At 46.8% G+C, this 20,679-nt stretch overlaps 1 protein-coding gene across 1 annotated transcript in view; it reads right to left on the reverse strand.

Annotated features, from left to right (window-relative positions):
- The window catches only part of TCERG1L (transcription elongation regulator 1 like), a 201,501-nt gene extending 182,221 nt beyond the window's left edge, over window positions 1–19,280 (reverse strand). The window contains exons 1-3 of the mRNA XM_040254814.1: window positions 18,942–19,280; window positions 16,753–16,899; window positions 15,872–16,052 (exon numbers count right to left, since the gene is read on the reverse strand). Of these exons, the coding sequence (XP_040110748.1) occupies window positions 15,872–16,052; window positions 16,753–16,899; window positions 18,942–19,280 (667 nt within the window). The remainder of the gene's footprint in view (window positions 1–15,871; window positions 16,053–16,752; window positions 16,900–18,941) is intronic.
- Between the last annotated feature and the right edge of the window lie 1,399 nt (window positions 19,281–20,679).

The following is a 20,679-nucleotide window of genomic DNA, read 5'->3' on the forward strand; positions in this document are numbered from 1 at the left end:
TGAAGGGGACAGCAGAGGATGAGGTGGTTGGAAGGCACCACCGACTCTATGGACATGAGTTTGAGTAAGCTCCAGGAGCTGGTGATGGAAAGAGAAGCCTGGCGAGCTGCAGTCCATGGGGTCACAAAGAGTCAGCGGACACGACTGAGCGACTGAACTGAACTGACACTTTTTAAAATATGAGTATCAGAAATTTTTAGTTTCCATCTGTGATTCTCACTGCATTTCCAATGGAGAATACTGCTTTAGAATGGGTACTGGCATCTAGAAGCTTCCAGTGACAGGAAGGTAAGGTAATCATCAAGCTTCATTTAGAAACACACAGTTAACATACACCTGGCATCCCCTTCGTCATTTGTTAATGGCATTTCAGCACTGATACCACGACTCAGTATCAGATCTGTTACTTACACTCTCATGTCTCGACAAACTGACTCATTACTGTGTGAAATGTCACCCTTAGATTCAAGGGAAAAAATGATCACCAGGACATAAACTCCTAGTTCTTTAAAATGATATGAGTCACGTTGATGAGCACAAATCTCATTTAGTTTTTTCATTATCTTGGCCATCTCTCAATTTTAGTTGATGTCTGAATAATTTACCACTTGATCTGGGGGCACAGCCAATTTTTATACCAATGGGGCCTTGAAGTACAGTCTAGAAAAGATAAAGTGACCGAGCTTGATTACTGCCAAGAAGGCACCTGCCTCCATCCCATCTGGAGACCCATCACATAGGGAACATCTCTGCAGAGCAGTGGGGATGGAGCTGGCATCAGAGATGCACTGAGGACGTCAGCCACTTGTGCGGATCTCTAACATCGCAACCATAATGCAGTGAACTCCTGAAATAACCGCACTTTGCAGGTGCGGAAGCTGAGGCACAGAGAGGTTAAACAACCCTCCCAAAGTCACACAGCTGTGGAGTGCTTCCAGCAAGAAGAGCGGAGAAGGCCATGGCAAGCCACTCCAGCACTCTTGCCTGGAGAATCCCACGGACAGAGGAGCCTTGTGGGCTGCAATCCATGGGGCTGCAAAGAGTCAGACACGACCGAGTGACTAAACAAAAAAAGCAAAAGGACTTATTAGAAGATGGCTTTGGATTGATGTTTCTCACATGCAAGTATTCTGATTTCTCCAAGACGGCATCACCTACAGTACTTCTTTCCTCCAGAAATCGCTGGGCTCGGGGTGCCCCCCCGTTTGAGCACTGAGGCAGAGGGACAGCAGTGACATCATAGTATGACTTCCTAGTAAGTCGAGCTGATTCTTGAGGAGGCCTGGCCAGTCTATTTCCGTTTACTCCTCCACGTCCGCCCATCACCACCATCCGGATGCACAGTCTTAGGTGCAGGCAGAGCAGACGGTCCAGGACAGCTGCTCTGCGTGGACACAGTGGCCAAGGAAAGTCAGTGCTTGCCTGCACTGGACCCTTAGGCTCCCTGGGGCAGCTCCAAGGAGGAAACAAAAGAGCTCTTCCTGAGGTTCTTCCAGACATCTGACCCTGTGGCTACAAGATGGAGAACCCCCCCTTCCCCAGACACGCTGTTGTTGCTGTTCGTCTCTCAGGCATGTCCAACTCTTTGTGACCCCGTGGACTGCAGCCCACCCGGCTTCCCTGTCCTCCATCATCTCCCGGAGTTTGCTCGCACTCATGTCCATTGGGTCGGTGACGCCATCCAACCATCTCATCCTCTGTCGCCCCCTTCTCCTCTTGCCTTCATGCTTTCCCAGCATCAGAGTCCCCAGATACAATGAGCGGTTAAAAACCAACCAAGCTTTGCGTGGATGTCGGGCTATTTCTTTGCGAAACAGATGGATGTGACTCCATTATGATTCCACCAGAGTGATGCAGCCAATGGGAGGCTCAAGCAGCATGTAATCTCATTTTCAACAGCACAAGGAAGAAAGGAGCCCTTTCACGCATCTTATGCATTCTGTATTACACAAGGAATACATGCTCATTGCAAATGGGAAATGAAAGAAACTACATCGTTGGAAATAAAAGTGGCCCCTCATCCCAACATCCAGAAGTAACCATTACATTTTCTGATGTTTCCTTCCATCTTTTATCACGTGTATAAATGATACATGTTTCATGTATGTGTATGAATGAGTATGTGTGTGCAGTGCTCTCAAAACTGGCATCATCTGGCTCATAGGGGTTGCAATCTGCTTTAAAAATTAATAAAGCAAAACAAAAACTTTTTCTTTTGTCTGATTAATCTTCCAAATCACTTCTACTAATGGTTGAAGAGTGCTTACTTTTATTGATACATGGTAACTGACTTAACCAGTTATTTAGTCATGGGCAGTTGTGGGGTTTTTTTCCTTTTGTTGTTATAAATTGATTACATATTTGTTCTTTATTTAACTTGCCATAGGAGAATCACTGAGTGAAATTATATTAATTAAAAAAAAACTTTCTTGGAATACAGCTGATTTACAATGTTGGGTTTCTGGTGCAGTCGGGAAGATCCCCTGCAGGAGGGCATGGCGACTCACTCCAGTATTCTTGCCTGGAGAATCCCATGGACAGAGGAGCCTGGAGGGCTGCAGTCCACGGGGTCACAGAGAGTCAGACACGGCTGAAGTGACTCGGCATACACCTGCAGTAAAGGGCATCGTTATAGACGCACTCGGATCTATTCTGGGCTTCCCAGGTTGCTCAGTGGTAAAGAATCTGCCTGCTAAGCAGGAGACATGGGCTCAGTCCCTGGGCTGGGGAGATCCCATGGAGAAGGAAAATACAACTCATTCCAGAATTCTGGCCTGGAGAATTCTATGGTCTGTATAGTCCACAGGGTCACAAGAGTCGGCCATGATTGAGTTTCACATCCAGAATTCTTGCCTGGGAAATCCCACTGACAGAGGAGCCTGGAGGACTCCAGTCCTTGGGGTCGCAAAAGAGTCAGACACTATTTAGCGACTAAACAGCAACAATATCCAATCTATCTTTCAGATTCTTTCCCCAAATAGGTTGTTAAAAAGTGCTGAGTAGAGCTCCCTGTTCTATGCGCACACACACGTGTGTGTGTTAAGTCGCTCAGTCGTGTCCGACTCTTTGTGACCCTGTGGATTATAGCCCTCCAGGCTCCTCTGTCCATGGGATTGTGCCGGCAAGAATTCTGGAGTGGGTCGCCATGCCCTCCTCCAGGGGATCTTCTGACCCAGGGATTGAACCCCTGTCTCTTATGTCTCCTACGTTGGCAGGTGGGTTCTTTACCACGACCGCCACCTGGGAAGCCCCCTATGCTATACAATAGGTCCTCACTAATTATTTATTTTATATACAGTAGTGTGTGTGTGTCAATCCCAATCTCACAGTTTCTCTCTGCCCCCCTTATCCCCTGGTAACCATAATTTTGCGTTCTATATCTCTGACTCCCTTTCTGTTTTGTCAAGAAGTTCATTTGCGTCCTTTCCTTAGAGTCCGCATGTAAGCGGTGTCATACGACATCTGTCTTTCTGGGTCCGGCTTGCTTCTCTCGACGTAGCAGTCTCTGGGTCTCCCGTGTTGCTGCAAATGGTATTACTCTGTTCCTTTTTACGGCTGAGTGACAGTCCACTGTACTTACGCACCACCTCTTCTTCTGCATTCCTCTGCTGATGGGCATTTAGGTTTCTTCCATGTCCTGGCTATTGTAAATGGCACTGCAATGCACACTGGGGTGCATGTATCTTTTTGAATTATGGTTTTCTCTGGGTTTATGTCCAGGAGTGGGGCTGTTGGGTCATAGGCAGCTCTATTTTTAGTTTTTCAAGGACCCTCCGATCTGTTCTCCATAGGGGCTGGACCAACTTACACTCCCACCAACAGTGTAGGAAGGCTCCCTCTTCTCCGTATTCATCGTTTATAGACTTTGACCAGAGTCAGATGACACCTCATTGAAGTTCTGGTTTGCATTTCTCGAATAATTAGAGACATCGAGCATCTTTTCATGTGCTTTTTGGCGATCTGCTGGTCTTCTTTAGAAAAATGTTTATTTAGATCTTCTGCCGAGTTTTGACTGGGTTATTTTTTATATTGAAGTGCATGACCTATTTGTATATTTTAGACTAATCCCATGTCGGTTGTTTTGTTTGCAAATATTTACTCCCATTTTGAGGGCTGTCTTTTTGCTTGATTTACAGTTTCCTTTGCTGTGCAAAAGTTCTTAAGTTTAATTAGATTCCACTTATTTAGATTTGTTTTTATGTTCATTACTCTAGGAAGTGTATCAGAAAAGATGTTGCTGTGATTTGTGTCCAAGAGTGTTCTGCCTATGTTTTAAACTAAGGATTTTAGAGTGTCCAAACTTACATTTAAATATTTAATCAGAAAGAGGAATCAAGGAAACAATCCCACTTAACCATCGCAAAAAAAGAATAAAATGCCTCGGAATAAACCCGCCTGAGGAGGCTCTGTTCTTCTTTCCCAAGACTGTTTTGGCTCTGTGGAGTCTTTTGCATCTCTGTACCAATTTTAAAATGTCTTGTTTTAGTTCTGTGAAAAATGCCACTGGTGATCTGACAGAGACTGCACTGAGCCTGTAGGTTCCCACGGGTGGGATGGTCACCCGAACAACGTTGGTTCTTCTAACCAAGAGCACGGCACACCGCGCCACCTGCCTGTGGCGTCTTCAGCTTCTTTCATCAGCATCTCACAGCTTTTGGAGTATGGTCTTCTCCTCTTCTTAACTCAGTCGCTCAGTTGTGTCCGACTTTCTGTGACCCCATGGACTGCAGCACACCAGGCTCCCTGTATCACCAACTCCCGGAGCTTGCTCAAACTCACGTCCATCAAGTCAGTGATGCCATCCAACCACCTCATCCTCTGTTGTCTCCTTCTGCCTTCAATCTTTCCCAGCATCAGGGTCATTTCCAACGAGTCAGCTCTTCATATCAGGTGGCCAAAGGACTGGAGCTTCACCTCCAGCATCAGTCCATAGATCGTGGTGTACGATCCTTCTAATGTATCGCTGGAGTTGGTTTGCTAGTATTTTGTTGAGAACTTTTACATCTATGTTCATCAATGATGCTGGCCTGTAATTTGTGTGTGTGTGTGTGATATCTTTGTTTCCTTTCAGTGTCAGGATAATAATGGCCCCATAGAATGAGTTTGCAAACGTTCCTTCCTGTGCAAATTTTTGGGATAGTTTCAGAAAGACAGGTGTTAACTCTTCTCTGAATGTCTGATAGAATTCACCTGTGAAACCAAGTCCTGGAATTCTGTGGTTGTTGTCCAGCCCTAAGTCGTGCCCAAATATCTGCAAACCCGAGAACTGCATCACGCCAGGCTTCCCTATCCTTTACCATTTCCTGCAGTTTCCTCATATTCACGCCCACTGAGTCGGGGATTCCATCCAACCATCTCTTCCTCTGTTGTCCTCTTCTCCTCTTGCCTTCAATCTTTCCCAGCATCAGGGTCTTTTCCAATGAGTCAGTTCTTCTCATCAGGTGGCCAAAGTATTGGCGTTTCAATTTCAGCATCTGTCCTTCCAATGAATATTCAGGACTGATTTCTTTTAGGATTGACTGGTTTGATCTCCTTGTTGTCAAAGAGACTCTCAAGAGTCTTCTCCAGCACCACACTTCAAAAATATCAATTTCTTGGCGCTCAGTCCAACTCTCACGTCCATACGTGACTACTGGAGAAACCATAGCTTTGACTAGATGGACCTCTGTTGGTAAAGTAATGCCTCTGCTTTTTAATGTGCTGTCTAGGTTTGTCTTAGTTTTTCTTCCAAGGAGCAAGTGCCCTTTAATATCGTGGCTGCAGTCACCATCTTCAGTGATTTGGGAGCCCAAGAAAATGATCTGTCACTGTTTCCACGCTTTCCTCATGTATTTTTCATGAAGTGGTGGGACCAGACACCATGATCTTAGTTTTTTGAATGTTGAGTTTTAAGCCAACATTTCACTCTCTTCTTTCACCTTCATCAAGAGGCTCTTTAGTTCCTCTCTGCTTTCTGCCATAGGGTGGTGTCATCTGCATATCTAAGGGTGTTGGTATTTCTCTCAGTAATCTTGATTCCATCTTGTGAGTTATCCAGCCCAGCATTTAGCATGATACACTCTGCATTTAAGTTAAATAAGCAGGGTGACAATATGCACCCTTGACGTACTCCTCTCCCAATTTTGAACTAGTCCATTGTTCCATGTCCAGTTCTGACTGTTGCTTCTTGACCTGCATACAGGTTTCTCAGCAGGCAGATAATGTGGTCTGGTATTCCCATCTCTTTAAGAATTTTCCATTGTTTGCTGTGATCCATACAGTCAAAGGCTATAGCATAGTCAATGAAGCAGAAGTAGATTTTTTTTCTGAAATTCCCTTGCTTTTTCTATGACCCAGTGGATGTTGGCAATTTGATCTCTGGTTTCTCTGCCTCTTCTAAATCCAGCTTGAACATCTGGAAGTTCTCACTTCACATACTGTTAAAGTCTAGCTTGCAGGATTGTGAGTATAATTTTGCTAGCATGTGAAATGAGTGCAATTGTATGGTAACTTGAGCATTCTTTGGCATTGCCTTTCTTTGGGATTGGAATGAAAACTGACCTTTTCCAGGCCTGTGGCCACTGCTGAGTTTTCCAAGTTTGTTGGCATATTGAGTGCAGCACTTTGACAGCATCAACTTTTAGGATTTGAAATAGCTGAGCTAGAATTGTAGTAATGCTTCCTAAGGCCCACTTGACTTCACATTTCAGGATGTCTGGCTCTAGCTGAGTGACCATCACTGAAGGTTGAAGGGGCACAAATATTAAGACACAAAGTGGGCACGAAGCTTACCCAGGTCATTAAGACTTTCTGTATAGTTCTTCTGTGTATTTTTGCCTGATCTTCTTAATCTCTTCAGCTTATTAGGTCCATACCATTTCTGTCCTTTATTGTGCCCATCTTTGCATGAAATGTTCCTTGCTGCTGCTAAGTCGCTTCAGTCATGTCCGACCCTGTGTGACCCCATAGACGGCAGCCCACCAGGCTCCCCCGTCCCTGGGATTCTCCAGGTAAGAACACTGGAGTGGGTTGCCATTTCCCTCTCCAATGCAAGAAAGTGAAACGTGAAAGTGAAGTCGCTCAGTCATGTCCGACTCTTAGCAACCCCGTGGACTGCAGCCCACCAGGCTCGTCCATCCATGGGATTTTCCAGGAAAGAGTACTGGAGTAGAGTGCCATTGCCTTCTCTGGAAATGTTCCCTTAGTACCTCCAATTTTCTTGAAGAGATTTCTAGTGCTTCCCATTCCATTTTTTTTTTTCTATTTCCTTGCATTGTCTACTTAAGAAGCCTTCTCATCTCTCCTTGCTACTCTCTGCTCATGAGTCCATCAAAATAATTCTTCATTTATGACACCAGGTTTTATTTTGTCAAGTATTTTCATTTTGCTTTTTTTATATTTTCCATTACTATGATGAAATTCTCTATTTTTCATCCATGTTGCCATCCTTTTCCATTAGACTCATAAATATATGAATCATAGTTATTTCAAAGTCCCTGACTGATAGTTTCAAACTATGTCATCTTAGGATCTGGTTCTACTGTTTATCTTGTCTGCTGACCATTGTTTTCATTTCCTGTTTTGTGTGTCTTGTGAGTTTTTGTTCAAAGCCAGACGTCACATATTTTCACAGGTGGCGCTAGTGGTAAAGAACCTGCCAGCAATACAGGAGAGACGCGGGTTTGATCCCTGGATTGGAAAGATCCCCTGGAGGAGGGCATGGGAGCCCGCTCCAGTACTCTTGCCTGGAGAATCCCATGGACAGAGAAGCCTGGCGGGCCACAGTCCACGGGGTCGTGAAGAACTGGACACAACTGCGTGAGTGAGCACGCAGATGTCATGAGGAGACAGCAGAGAACGAAGCAATAGGATGGACTCCTGGGCTGGGCTCACCTTTCCCTCTGCCAGGGTGTCACTGGGTGTTGACCTGGTTTGAATGTTTTTGCCACAGTTGCCTGCCATGCCCCACAGGCCCTTTAACAACGTCTTTTTCTTAGAGTAAGTTCTGCGGTGTCTAAGCCTTAATATTCGTGCCTCCTCAACTTTCAGTGATCCCCATATTCCTGTACCACGGAAGAGGGTCACTCTCCACGCCCGCTCTGCACCAGTGGCAGACAGCTGTCGCTTTTACTTATATTCATAAGGTTGGCTATAGGGCAGGAGTCCTGGGCCTGGGTCAGTCTTGGATAACCTTGTTATCTGGCTTCCAATGCAGAGAGTTTCCTAGTGTTTCAGCTTCTTTTATTCTATTTGAGGGATTTTGAAATACTTTGTATCCTCACATTTCTCACTTCTCCTCTTCCCAATTTTACCAGCATAATTTGAGGTTATGTATTCAGATTACCATTATTTTTCTCAGATTTAGTTTGGGGAGAAAAAACTTCTCAGAGTTTTTCACTCACTTCTTAACCAAATTAACAAATATTTATGTATATTCTAAATGATTGAAAAAAAATGTTGACAGTTACAGATATCTTGGAACCTGTCATCACCCCATTTTTAGCTGCTGCTTTAGGTTAATTTGTCAGAGGAAATTTAAGAGAAAAAAATAAATTTTTATGATATAAAGTTTTCCCAAATTTTTAATACTCTATAAAAAATTCTAAAGGGATAGTGTTGTCATGATTTGAAAATTAGAGGAAACAGTTAACCTGTTTTTTTTTTCCCTAAATCTTACTGTTAATCGCTTGACAAAATAGCATCAGTAGGAACAGATTCCAAATCACCACATAAAACACAAATAAACAAAATCAAACAAAACCTACAAGGCACAGCAAAAGAATAAAAACAGACTAGAATACAGGAATAACAAGAGACCATGAGAAACAAGAATAGTAACATGACAGGAAAAAAACACAAAAATAGGAAGTCAAATATAATAGGCTGAAGTATAGTAGCGGAGAAGGCGATGGCGCCCCACTCCAGCACTCTTGCCTGGAAAATCCCATGGACAGAGGAGCCTGGTGGGCTGCAGTCCATGGGGTCGCACAGAGTCAGACACGACTGAAGCGACTTAGCAGCAGCAGAAGTATAAGTATCCACCTTTAAAAAGCAAAAGCAGAAACTGTACCTTTAAACAACAGAGCTAAACTTAAAACAATTGCAACTGATTCAAATTGCTGTATGGCAGAAAACAGCACAATATTTTAAAGCAACTTTCCTCTAATTAAAACATAAATTAAAAACATAGCAAGATAAGCAAGATAACAAGAAATAAGCAAGATAACATAGAAATGTGGAATGACAGCAATATTAATGTGAGACGAAGTAGAGCTTGAGGCGGGAACGTTGGAAGAGAAGGCACTCCATCAGTGGTTCCAGGATGTCTCTTCCTTGCTGAACACTTATCGTATGGACGACTTCTTGTTGGGCATTTATTTCTTTGATCACAAACTTTTTCCCCTCCTAACTCTCTAAGGTTTTCCCCACCAGGGATCACATCTCACGCTGCACCCTGGTCTGAAGCTGTGTCCTGTAGGGAGCGGCTCTCCACTCATAAGCTGCAGCGAGGCGCAGTGAGCCAGGCTCCCGGTCTCGCCACACTAGCGCGTCTGCTGCATCGGGTTCACTTTGAAAGGGGCTCAAATCAATACTGCTGCGCCGTTTGCTTTCTGTCTCACACATCGCCTTGTCATGATCCCACCTCTGTTTACTGTCATAGCTAAGCGTGCTGAAGAATCCTTTCATATCATCTTCTGTCACCTGATCCAAACCATCTTTCCATGCGACTTCATGCCCCCGCCAGCTCCCTGTTGATTTTTCTTTTATTGCTTTGCTAGACCATTCTTTTCTTCTTATTAAGCTAAGCCAAACCCTGATTTATACAAAAGGTTCACAAGTTCCTGCGCGGCAGCCTTTTCCCAGATCTGCCCTCCTCCGGTATGTTTCGAGTGAACGCATCTTTCATGAGGCAGAGTAGTTTCCGGGGCCCCCACCCCCCACTTTCTCTCCTTCTCTCTAGTCTTCTTTGAAAGTCACAGTATTTTTTTTCCCAGCAAGATATTGGTAGAATCAGGCTCTTTGATCTCATGCCGAAGGGCAATGTGATATAGACAACTTTTAGACAAATCTCCAGTTTCCAGCAAAATATAATGTCATGTGTCTTTACTGCTCAGAAGCTGAGTTTATCATTCTCCAGCTTGATATGCTGAGTCTGAGTTGGTGTATTTCTGAATGGCTCGAAAGACTCTGAAGTCCTTATTTTTAGACGCGAAGAGCAGAGGTTCTTCGGAAAGGACCATCTCCATGCTGGGCCTGCTCCCATCTCCAGCTGTGATGAACCTCACAGCCTCAGAAGTGATGCAAGTCCATTCCTCCCTGGGATGAAGAGGGCCCCGGTGCTGCTGGGAGAAGGGAGATGCTGGCAGCAGAGACAAAGGGATGAGGCCGCCTCCTGAGTGCAGAGACCTTCAAAAACAAGAGCATGCCTGTGCCAGCCCCGGGCAACCTCACCCCTCCTGCATCGACCTCTGAGGCCTAGAGTACTTCTCAGCGCAATCCATTCACACCGTGATGAGGGATTATCCCTTAAAAAGCCACTAAGTCATTCGCTGGAGACTAGTTTTTGGCACAGTTGGAACATTGCATGTGTTGGCACGCTGGCATTCATTTTTCAGTGAGGACTGCTGCCTTCTCTTCGTCTGCTCTGCTTCCTGAGGATGGGTTCACACTTGCCTGGAGAAACCGCGGCTCCGGAGCCAAGGAAGGATGGAGAATCCTGATACCCTGGAGAGGGCCCAGGACTCAGCAGGTCCCGCCCGATACTAGGATGCTCTTGCAAGGATCCCCTCCCGAGGCTTGTCACCCTGTGAAACATTTTCTAGGCTCTGCCTGCTCCACTCCTGTGCTGCCTCTCTCGCCCCGGTCAAGTTCTCTGATCTCCGTGTGTTTCAGGCACATCGCCACCCCTGCCCTTCCCACAGAGACCTTCCCTGATCACTTCCTGAGACCCTCCATGCATGTCTGCAGAGAGCCCCCAGGACCGCAGCGCCGGGTGGTCATCCACCGACTGCACGTGCCCTGGGAGAGCGTGAGCCGTGAGGGCTCCTGGCAGCGTCCATGCCTGTGTCGCCGGCAGGAGAGGAGGTGCCTCTGATGAGCGCGACGGGAACAGGACTGACCCCCGCTCTACGCTTCTCAGGGGCCAACAGGCTCTCTTCAGGTCTGTGTCTAACAGCAAATCACCACCTTTATTCTCAACACATCAGTCTAGTATATACATAAAAATGAACTCCTTCAAAATACGTATTCAATTTTAGAGGATTTACCCCAGTTCATTCAAGTTGTGCCAATATTACATAAGACCCTGTTGTGGTACAGTTACTGCTTAACCAAGCACAGACCAGCAGAATGTGATATCAACAGGATTCTCAGAGGTCACGACATCCCTACCCACCCCAACCTCTAACTCACTTCAACAAACCACATGCTCTTTCAGAAAAAGCCACTTCTGAGTGTCACAGCATTTGAGCTGATGGTACATTCTGCCATTGTCAAGACTGATCATTACACAAAGGCACTCTCCATCCAAGAAAGGAAAATGCTCTGGGCCTGCTAGCCCCGTTTAAAACAAGGCAGGTCTGACTCTCTCCTGGTTCTCCTGGAGTTCTAATAGCACTTCTTTGAAGAATTTAAAGTGCATTAATAAAATATATCTATGATCCTAAGGCCATTTACTCTGAATATAATTTATAAGACAAATAACTTAAGATATCACTTATATAATATATTGATATGTTGATTACATATTAAAATACTATATACAATATGATATACCTGCCTCCTGAGAAATCTGTACGCAGGTCAAGAAGCAACAGTTAGAACCAGACATGGAACAAGAGACTGGTTCCACATTGGGAAAGGAGCATGTCAAGGCTGCATATCGTCCCCCTGCTTATCGGCAGAGCACATCATGCGAAATACTGTGATGGAGGAAGCACAAGCTGGAATCAAGATTGTCTGGAGAAATATCAATCACCTCAGGTAAGCAGATGACACCACCCTTATGGCAGAAAGCGAAGAAGAACTAAAGAGCCTCTTGATGAAAGTGAAAGAGGAGAGTGAAAAAGTTGGGTTAAAACCCAACATTCAGAAAACTAGGATCATGGCATCCGGCCCCATCACTTCATGGCAAATAGATGGGGAAACAGTGTAAACAGTGAGAGACCTTTTTTGGGTCCAAAATCACTGCAGGTGGTGACTGCAGCCATGAAATTAAAAGACACTTGTTCCTTGGAAGAAAAGTTATGACCAACTTAGACAGCCTATTAAAAGGCAGAGACGTTACTTTGCCAACAAAGGCCCGTCTAATTAAGGCGATGGTTTTTCCAGTAGTCATGTATAGATGTCAGAGTTGGACTATAAAGAAAGCTGAGCACTGAAGAATTGATGCTTTTGAACTGTGGTGTTGGAGAAGACTCTTGAGCGTCTCTTGGGCTGCAAGGAAATCCAACCAGTCTCTCCTAAAGGAAATCAGTCCTGAATATTCATTGGAAGGACTGATGCTGAAGCTGAAACTCCAATACTTTGGCCACCTAATGTGAAGAACTGACTCATTGGAAAAGACCCTGATGCTGGGAAAGATTGAAGGCGGGAGGAGAAGGGGATAACAGAGGATGAGATGGTTGGATGGCATCACCTACTCGATGGACATGAGTTTGAGCAAACTCTGGGAGTTGATGATGGACAGGGAGGCCTGGCGCGCTGCGGTTCTTGGGGTGGTAAAGAGCTGGACACGACTGACTGAACTGAACCGATATTTATAAACATAAATTTATCTAATGTAAAACAAAATAATAAATTATCAATTTATATCAAGTACAAAATTTAAAACAGTCCATGTAAAATGTTTTAATGAGGCTATCTGCTATTTTCTCACAAATTACAGTAAAATTGAAACAATATATCTTTTAACTACCTTCCAGCGTTACTTGTTCCCCTTTCTAAGTTCTCAGTCGAGCAGTCAGCAACATATAAACAGTCCCCTAAACGTATTCTTTCGGGCTTCCTGGGTAGCTCAAAAGGTAAAGAATCTGCCTGCAGTACAAAGGACCTAAGTTTGATCCCTGGGTCAGGAAAATCCCCTGGAGAAGGGCATGGCAACCCACTCTAGTATTCTTGCCTGGAGAATCCCATGGACAGAAATGCATTATTTGGACTAAGGGTCATTTAACACATACTTCCCAGATTATTAATTTCTAAGAATTTTGAAATGTATCAAAAAATCAAAAGTTCCATATGTCATTTCAGAAACTTCCCATCTCAAAACAAAAGCATTTGACTCAGTAAAATAGCTCTGATGACACATACATTCTTCCCCCAAAGATATGTAAGCCATCGTGCAGTCTTATGGTTCATAATTCCATAAAAAGTCCAAGAATCCAAGGAAGAGGCCTGACAAACGGAAGATGAGGTGGAGTCACTCTTCAATCGAGCATATTCATACAAAATGACTGTCTTATTGCGTCCTTTAATATAGCCTAGTCAGAAAAGTCAACGGCTTCCAGGTGGCGCTGTGGTAAAGAGTCCGCCTGCCAACGGAGGAGGCACAGGTTTGATCCCTGGGTCAGGAAGGTCCCCTGGAGGAGGAGATGGCAACTCACTCCAGTAGTATTGCCTGGGAAATTCCATGGACAGAGGAGCCTGCTGGGCTCCACGGGGTGACGTGAGTCGGACACGACTGCGTGACTGGGCACACAGCACAGAATGTCAGAAGGTGAAATTTACACGGATACGCTTCAAGGATGAACTATGTGCCACAAAATGGCAAATAAAAATGCCCCGTGATAGACAAGCTATGATAATTCGCCAGAAGCTTCTTCAGCTAAGTAGGTATTTAGCATTCCCACAGTATGGGTTTTCTAAGAAAATTCAGGTATAATGCAAATGTCAGTATGATATTCTAGAGTGAGCCGACAAGAGGAAAGGTCACTCAAAGGTTTTGTTCTAACAGTGGACTAATTTCACTATTTTTTAAAACTCTATGTGCTGATTACTTGGGTGACAGCATTGATAATGCACTAGGAAAGTAAAATATCTTACTTTCATGTCCCAAAGAGACAGCTAAAGCCCTGGAGTATTTGCATATTACATGCTCTCTGATCCTCTCTTGCCATGATTCAATTAGAAAGGAAATGCGACCACCTTAGTGCAAAGTAAATGTGCGCACGTACGATGCTTGCTCAGACCCTAGTAACTCAGCGATAGCTGATGAGGAGGACAGAGGCGCGTCTCAGTCAAGAATCGCAGCTTCAGCCGGTGGGAACACACAGATGCAGTAAGGCCCCTACACAGGCCCCTCCAGTGGCGACCTCCACGGGCGCGGACGTGGGCCTTCACGCATCCAGTCAGCTAAGTCAGCCCGTGTGTGGCATGACGCGCGCACAACCTCTGTGAGTGGCCGCACTTCTGCAGACTTTGCTGCACTGTGCTGGGTAGAGGACAGAGGCACGGTGCCTTTCTTTCAAGCCCAGGATGTCCAGAAGCAAAATAAAAGCAGTGGTGAGGCCACGGGAATGACTGTACTTTTCAAGGGACTGACTGCAAGGCTAAAGCTGGTTTCTCCACTTTTTCTGTTTGTTGTTTTAAATGTATGGTTTGTGTGAAAATATTATAAACCTATTACAGCACAGTACTAGATAGCCCATTGCGTTAGTTGGGTGAAAGTGAAAGTGAATTCGCTCAGTCGTGTCCTACTCTTTGCGACCCCGTGGACTGTAGCCTATCAGGCTCCTCCCTCCATGGGATTCTCCAGGCAAGAGTACTGGAGTGGGTTGCCATTTCCTTCTCCAGGGGATCTTCCCGACCCAGGGATCAAACCCTGGTCTCCTGCATTCCAGGCAGACACTTTAACCTCTGAGCCACCAGGGAAGTGTACCTAGGCTAAATCTGTTGGACTTAAGAACAAATTGGACTTATGAATGCACTCTCTGAACTGAATTTGCTCATCTGTAGGGGACTTACTGGCGTTGAGTGTTCTTTCTGACTTATTGATAAATAGCGCCCAGAGCAAATTAGACTCATAAGGCAGAAGAAGAGGGAGGAAAATCAAATATATCTCCCAAACCAGCAGTGAACTACCCACAGGTACAGGTCCTTATTGCTAAATTTTAGAGCTACACACTGAGACAATCGTGGTAGGTAGGAAATTACAAGGAAGATAATGAAATTCTGAAGTCATAAAATACCTGTAATGGAAGGTGTTGCAAGATAATTGTGGCATGGGTAACATTTGCTTTTGTAATATGATCATATGTTAAGGTGATTTTTAAAATCAACTTAAAAATTCATAAGATGATTTTATTCTCTTGTTACTATATAGGTTTATTATATCATCTTTCAACCGGAGATTATTTCATGGGAGTCTGTTCCAGGACAAATGCTCTCTCAGGTCACTAGACTCCAAAGATAGAACCGAATCCATCTCCCAAGCAGCACATTTTTATAGACCATGGCCAATATCACCCACCCCCTCCCAAATCTTATATGTGTCTCTGTCCTGTGGACCACAGAGCCGTGAACCTCTCCCTACGTAAGAAACACTTTTAAAAAGAGTTGCCTGATCAATTAGGGCCCCTCCTAAGAGCTATCAGCAGAGGATTTGGTCCCATTCTAAAAACAGAGCACCAAAAATGTGGTTCCATGCAAATTGTCTCAGCCATCTCTTCACCTTAAAACAGATTCCATTCTCCAAAAATACAGTGAATAATCAAACCCAAACTCAATTTCTTTAGGAAAAGGAATCCTGACCGCAGAAAAGGGATTATATTTTACTGGAAGAATTATGTCATTAAAATGACAAAGACAGTTTTCATACCTAGAACTAGTCTGTAGCTAAATTAAGCAAACAAACACAAAACCAACCGCACATCAGCACTGCCATTTGGGCACCGACCTGGTAGGGGCTGAGACGCTATCAGCACTGTGGGCAGAGGCCTGGAGGCAGGAGCTGGTCTGGACAGAGACACGGCTACTTGGTTTGTCAATGGCTGAGGCTTTGGGGGCCCATGAAGCAATCTTGATTCCTCAGGATATATCCACGTTGAGTCCAGAGCAAAGGAATTATTTAAAAAGATCTGTCCAAAGAGAAAGCAAGCATAACATGGTAAGACCACTTACCCTGTCTAACACTGAATCCTGAAGATTCTATGGGTGGGACTCTTCAGAAGCACTCTAGATGCTTGGAGTTTTGGTATCAATCACTTTCTGGGCCTGGTCTTCAGCTATTCACTTGGTTAGTTCATTCCAGCAGCCAGTTAACAAATGAGCGAGTCGCCCCACGGAGGTAAGCAGCACGTGGGGGAACAAGCCACACACTACTTTCCCTTGGTTTTCAAGTAAACAAAGTGTGGCCAGTATATTTGAATTCAAAAGTCAAGATAAACCATTAGAAAGATGAACACTCAAAGCCATAGTGGCGAGGAAAATGCTTTTTAAATGTATTTTTGAGTTATATAATGTTTAAGGCTAGATTCTGATCAACAGATACAGATTTGAAACCTGAAAAATTCAAAAGGTAGATTCTGATTCAGAAGTAGAACTTTTCTGTTTTCCTGTGGAATCCAAATGTTTTAAGCTAAAACAAATTCCCCACCATCACTGTCTCCTGGTGCTCTTGAACAGGCTGGTCTTACTCTGAAGCAGTTTCTCTCTAGACCTAACCGTGTGCCTACTGCAGTAAGAAACTAGAAACACACCATGATTTCTGTCCTGGGAACACCCAGCAACTTAGTAACGAGTAGCCCAGCTGTCCAATCAAACCAACTGCATTTTTACCTTACAGTTAGGGATCCTTTTGTCTAGCCAGCTTTTCCCAACAGGCAGTGGAAGAGCGGATGTGCAGACATGTGGGAAAATGGGCACCAGTTCCACAGAGGAAGAGGGGGACAGTCCAATCGATGGGGAATGACCACCAAACAGCCACTGGAACCCAAGGAAAGAGGACATGCTCGTTAGCCTGGGCCAATCAACTCTACTTCGTACCGAAAGATGCTGGGGCAGCTGCTTTAAAAGGGAACTTTAAAATGCATGTATTTGGCTATGAGAAAAATTGCCTCTTTGCAGTCTCCAAACCCTACAAATATTCAAAAATTCTAAAAATTGATAAAAGTTTCTGTATCTGAATCATCACAATGCGTTGACAATACCGCATTCTTTAACATTAGGAAAGAACTTCTAAAGCACAAAACCTCGAGGACATGGCAAGAAATGAATTTCTGCCCTGAGAACAAGACAAACCACAGTGGAAAGGTGAAATGCCGGGTATTCCTTTTATAATTCTTGAATTTTTTCATAAGCAAGCGAGAGCTATATTTTATTATATTCTTTTCCATACAACATCTCATATTAATTATACCCATCACCTTAAAAACAGGGACTAGCAATATTTTCAAAATAAGAGGTTAAGATTCAAAGTTTTCCAAGGTCCACAAATGCAAATAGATTCCAAGGCAAAGAAAATGTAAGTGAGATTATCACATAACTAAAAATCCCAATGCACAGAGTAAGACAGCAAACATTGAAAGGGGGCAGACAGTTTAGGAGAAAGTCTCTCTAATTAAATTAATTGAATCTTTATCAGTGGAGAATAGGTTCATTGTTCAATGATACGGAATGCTTCAATATGCATTTGTTTTAAAATCATAAAAGCATTTTTGAATATCCTGTTATGTGAAAATGTTCTTCTCAGATAAATACTGTTATTTAACATAAAATATGCAACACACAATATTTTAAAGATTAATATTGTTTGGGAGAGGTTTTGTGTTTTAAATTTACACAAGAAAAAAAATGCAGTTTTCTATACAGAAAAAAAAAAAAAATTGTAGTTCCTTGACATTATATACCTCTAGTGGTAGTACTTGGATATGACAACCCCTTCAAAATAGCTAAAAAAAAAAAAAAGAAAGAAAAGGAAAAACTACCAATGGTTATTAAAAATATATATATATATATATACACAACATGAACATGAACTGCGTAACACAGCAAAACACCATATCCATTACCACATATGTGAGGTACCATTATATCCAAAGACCAATCTAGGAAGAGTTAACCACATCTTTTAGAAAAGCCTACAATATATATTGGAATTAAATTAATCATGCTGTGTATTCTGTCACCCACCCATTTGAATATGCTATTGATGATAATCATTGGAATAAAATGCATGCTATTCCCTGATTTAAGTCGACCTGCATAGTTAGATAGCGCACAATGGATATTGCCCAAACCAGCTTGTCCTACTCCGTTGCACCATTAATCAAAGGTACAGTCACTTTCTCTTTTTAATTCCAGATTTGCAACGCCAAACTCCTCTAAAGTGCAATATGACAGCAGCTAATCCCGTGGGCTCGGGCAGCCTAGGGTGAGAGTGGAATCACCCGGCAGCGTTTCTCAGTATGAAAGCCAGGGTTTTCCTGCAGGCTTCCACTGGTTTGAATTTTCTTAAGCATTGTCCTGAGTCTATTTTCAAATGGAAAAAAAAACAAAAACACTAGATCAGAATCAGAAATAGCTATTGATTCCCAGCTTGCTTTTCAAGCCTGGCAGAGGCTGTAAAAGTATTAACTTCTATCCGCTAAGTCTGCCACAGTCCGCAGCGGCAGCGCTGGGCTTTCGAGGCGCCGACTTCAGCACCGCGCTCTGGACAGCAACCCCGGCCGGGGCCAAAGTTGGGGCGGGCAGTCCCGACTCTGGTTTTGGGGCGCGGGTCTCCAAACTGCCCAGCGAGAGACCAAGACTTCCTGCCAAAGGCGGAATGGGACGTCGGAGCGTGAACTTTGTTGTCCACGCATGGCTGCCAGGATGCGCCCTGGTGGGCTGGGGGCCCGAGGACCACCGCGGGAGGGGTGAGGGCGCGCCACGGAGCCGGGGCCGCGGGAGTGGGGGCAAGGGCGGCGCCCAGGGGCAGGGGGACGCCGGCCACCCCGAGCCCGGGGCCGGGGCCGGGGACGCGTTACCTGCCCGTTGAGCACGGGGTAGCGGTGCGCGGCGGCGGCGGCGTGGTCTGGCGCAGAGGGCAGCGGCAGCAGCGGCAGCAGGGGCTCGCCAGGGGCTTGCCAGGCGGGCAGCCCTGGGAGCAGCGGGCCGGCCGGAGGCTGCGCCGAGGCGAGCAGCACGGGCGGGGGCGCGACCCCCGCGCCCAGCCGGAGCAGCCCGGCCGAGCCGGGCACCATCCAAACCCAGGGCGGCGGCGGCGGCGGCGGGTCTGCATTCATCGGCCAGAGGAGAGGCTGCCGCCGGCGGGGCTGGTGCTGCAGCCGCCGCCGCCGCCGCTGGAGCCTGGCGCCCACCAGCATCCTACATCCCCGGGCGGGCGGCGGCGGCGGGGGCGGCGGGCGCCCGAGGTGCGGGCCGGCGGCGGCGCGGGCTCCGGAGCCAACTCACTTGGTTCCGCGGCGCGGCCGCTCGCTCCGCCCCTGCCCCGCGCGGGGAGCCCCTCCTCCTGCCCGCCGCCCTCCTCTCCGAGCGCGGCCGCCCCGCGCCGCCGCCGCCCCCAGGCCCCGGGCCGGGCTCGCAGCGTCCCTGGATCCCGGGCTCCTGCCGGCGCGCGCCCCTGAACCCCCGCGGCCGGCGGCGGGGGAGGGGGACAGGGGGCGGGGAGCGGGCGGGGGCGCGGGGCGCTGAGGGCGCGCCTGACCAGGATCCCGGGGATCGCGCCCCGGGCTCAGATGTGGTCACCCGAGGCCTCCGGCTCTCGCGGACGGACCGCACGCGGGGAAGCCGCGCACGGCCCGGCCCGGAGCCGGGGTCCACCAGCAGCAGCGAGCGGAGGCCAAGGTGGGGCGCTGGAGCCTGGCACGTCCCGCCGCCGGGCGGGGCTGGGGGCGCTGACGCGGACCGCTCTCTGCCTGGCTTTATCGGGGTCAACCGCGGAGGGCCCCGAAGGGACGCTGGCTGCAGCCTCCGACGCCGAGCGGGCACCAATTGCCACCGGGGTCGGGTAGATGACACTCCCTCTCTGGAGAATCTGCCAAACACTTTCCTAGGCCCTCAGCAGGCCCTCCGCCCAACGGCCCCTACCCGCGCCTCAGCACCCAGGTGCCGCTCTCCGGGCAGGTCGCCTCCGGGCCTTTGCACAGGACGTCCGGTGGTCGCTGGGATTGCCCGTTGTGAGCGGGCCCTGGACTGTACTGGGTCCAGAATTGTGCGTCTGCTTTCCCCACCGCACGCGGCCTCCGCAGTGCAGCCCTGCTCTGCCTGGGGCCAAGGACCACCACCCTTCCTGCGGGGACCGTCGCTCGGCCTGCAGCGCGGCGCCTGGCTTAGCGCTGGTCACACGCAGTCGCCGCCAGGCGGCGCGCGCCCCTGCTGACCTCCGTCCTGCTGCAGACCCGAGCCCCGCGCGGTCTCTCCCTAGAATGCCGGCCCTGAGACCCAGCTCAGCTCTGGGCAGCTCGCGCAGATAGCTGGATGGAGACTTCCATGTGCTAACGAATTCCTTAGGGCGCCGGCGAAACCTCAGCGCAGGCACAGCGCAAGCCCAGTGCTTCTCAGGAGCATTTGGTGAAGGGCCTTCCTGCCGCCTGAAGCAGAGGGAGGTATTATGGAGTGTGCTTTTCAGAGCTGGCATGAAGGGTCCGCCCTGACCTGAGCAGGAGCGCATGCACCTACCCAGGTACACCCGCGGACACACCTGAGACTCTCCAGACACCAGCAGTCCTCACCTTCACGTGGGTCCCCAGCCCTCCCTCTTGA

This window comes from Oryx dammah, unplaced genomic scaffold, assembly GCF_014754425.2.
Source record: "Oryx dammah isolate SB20612 unplaced genomic scaffold, SCBI_Odam_1.1 HiC_scaffold_14, whole genome shotgun sequence".
In the NCBI taxonomy this organism is placed as follows: Eukaryota; Metazoa; Chordata; class Mammalia; order Artiodactyla; family Bovidae; genus Oryx; species Oryx dammah.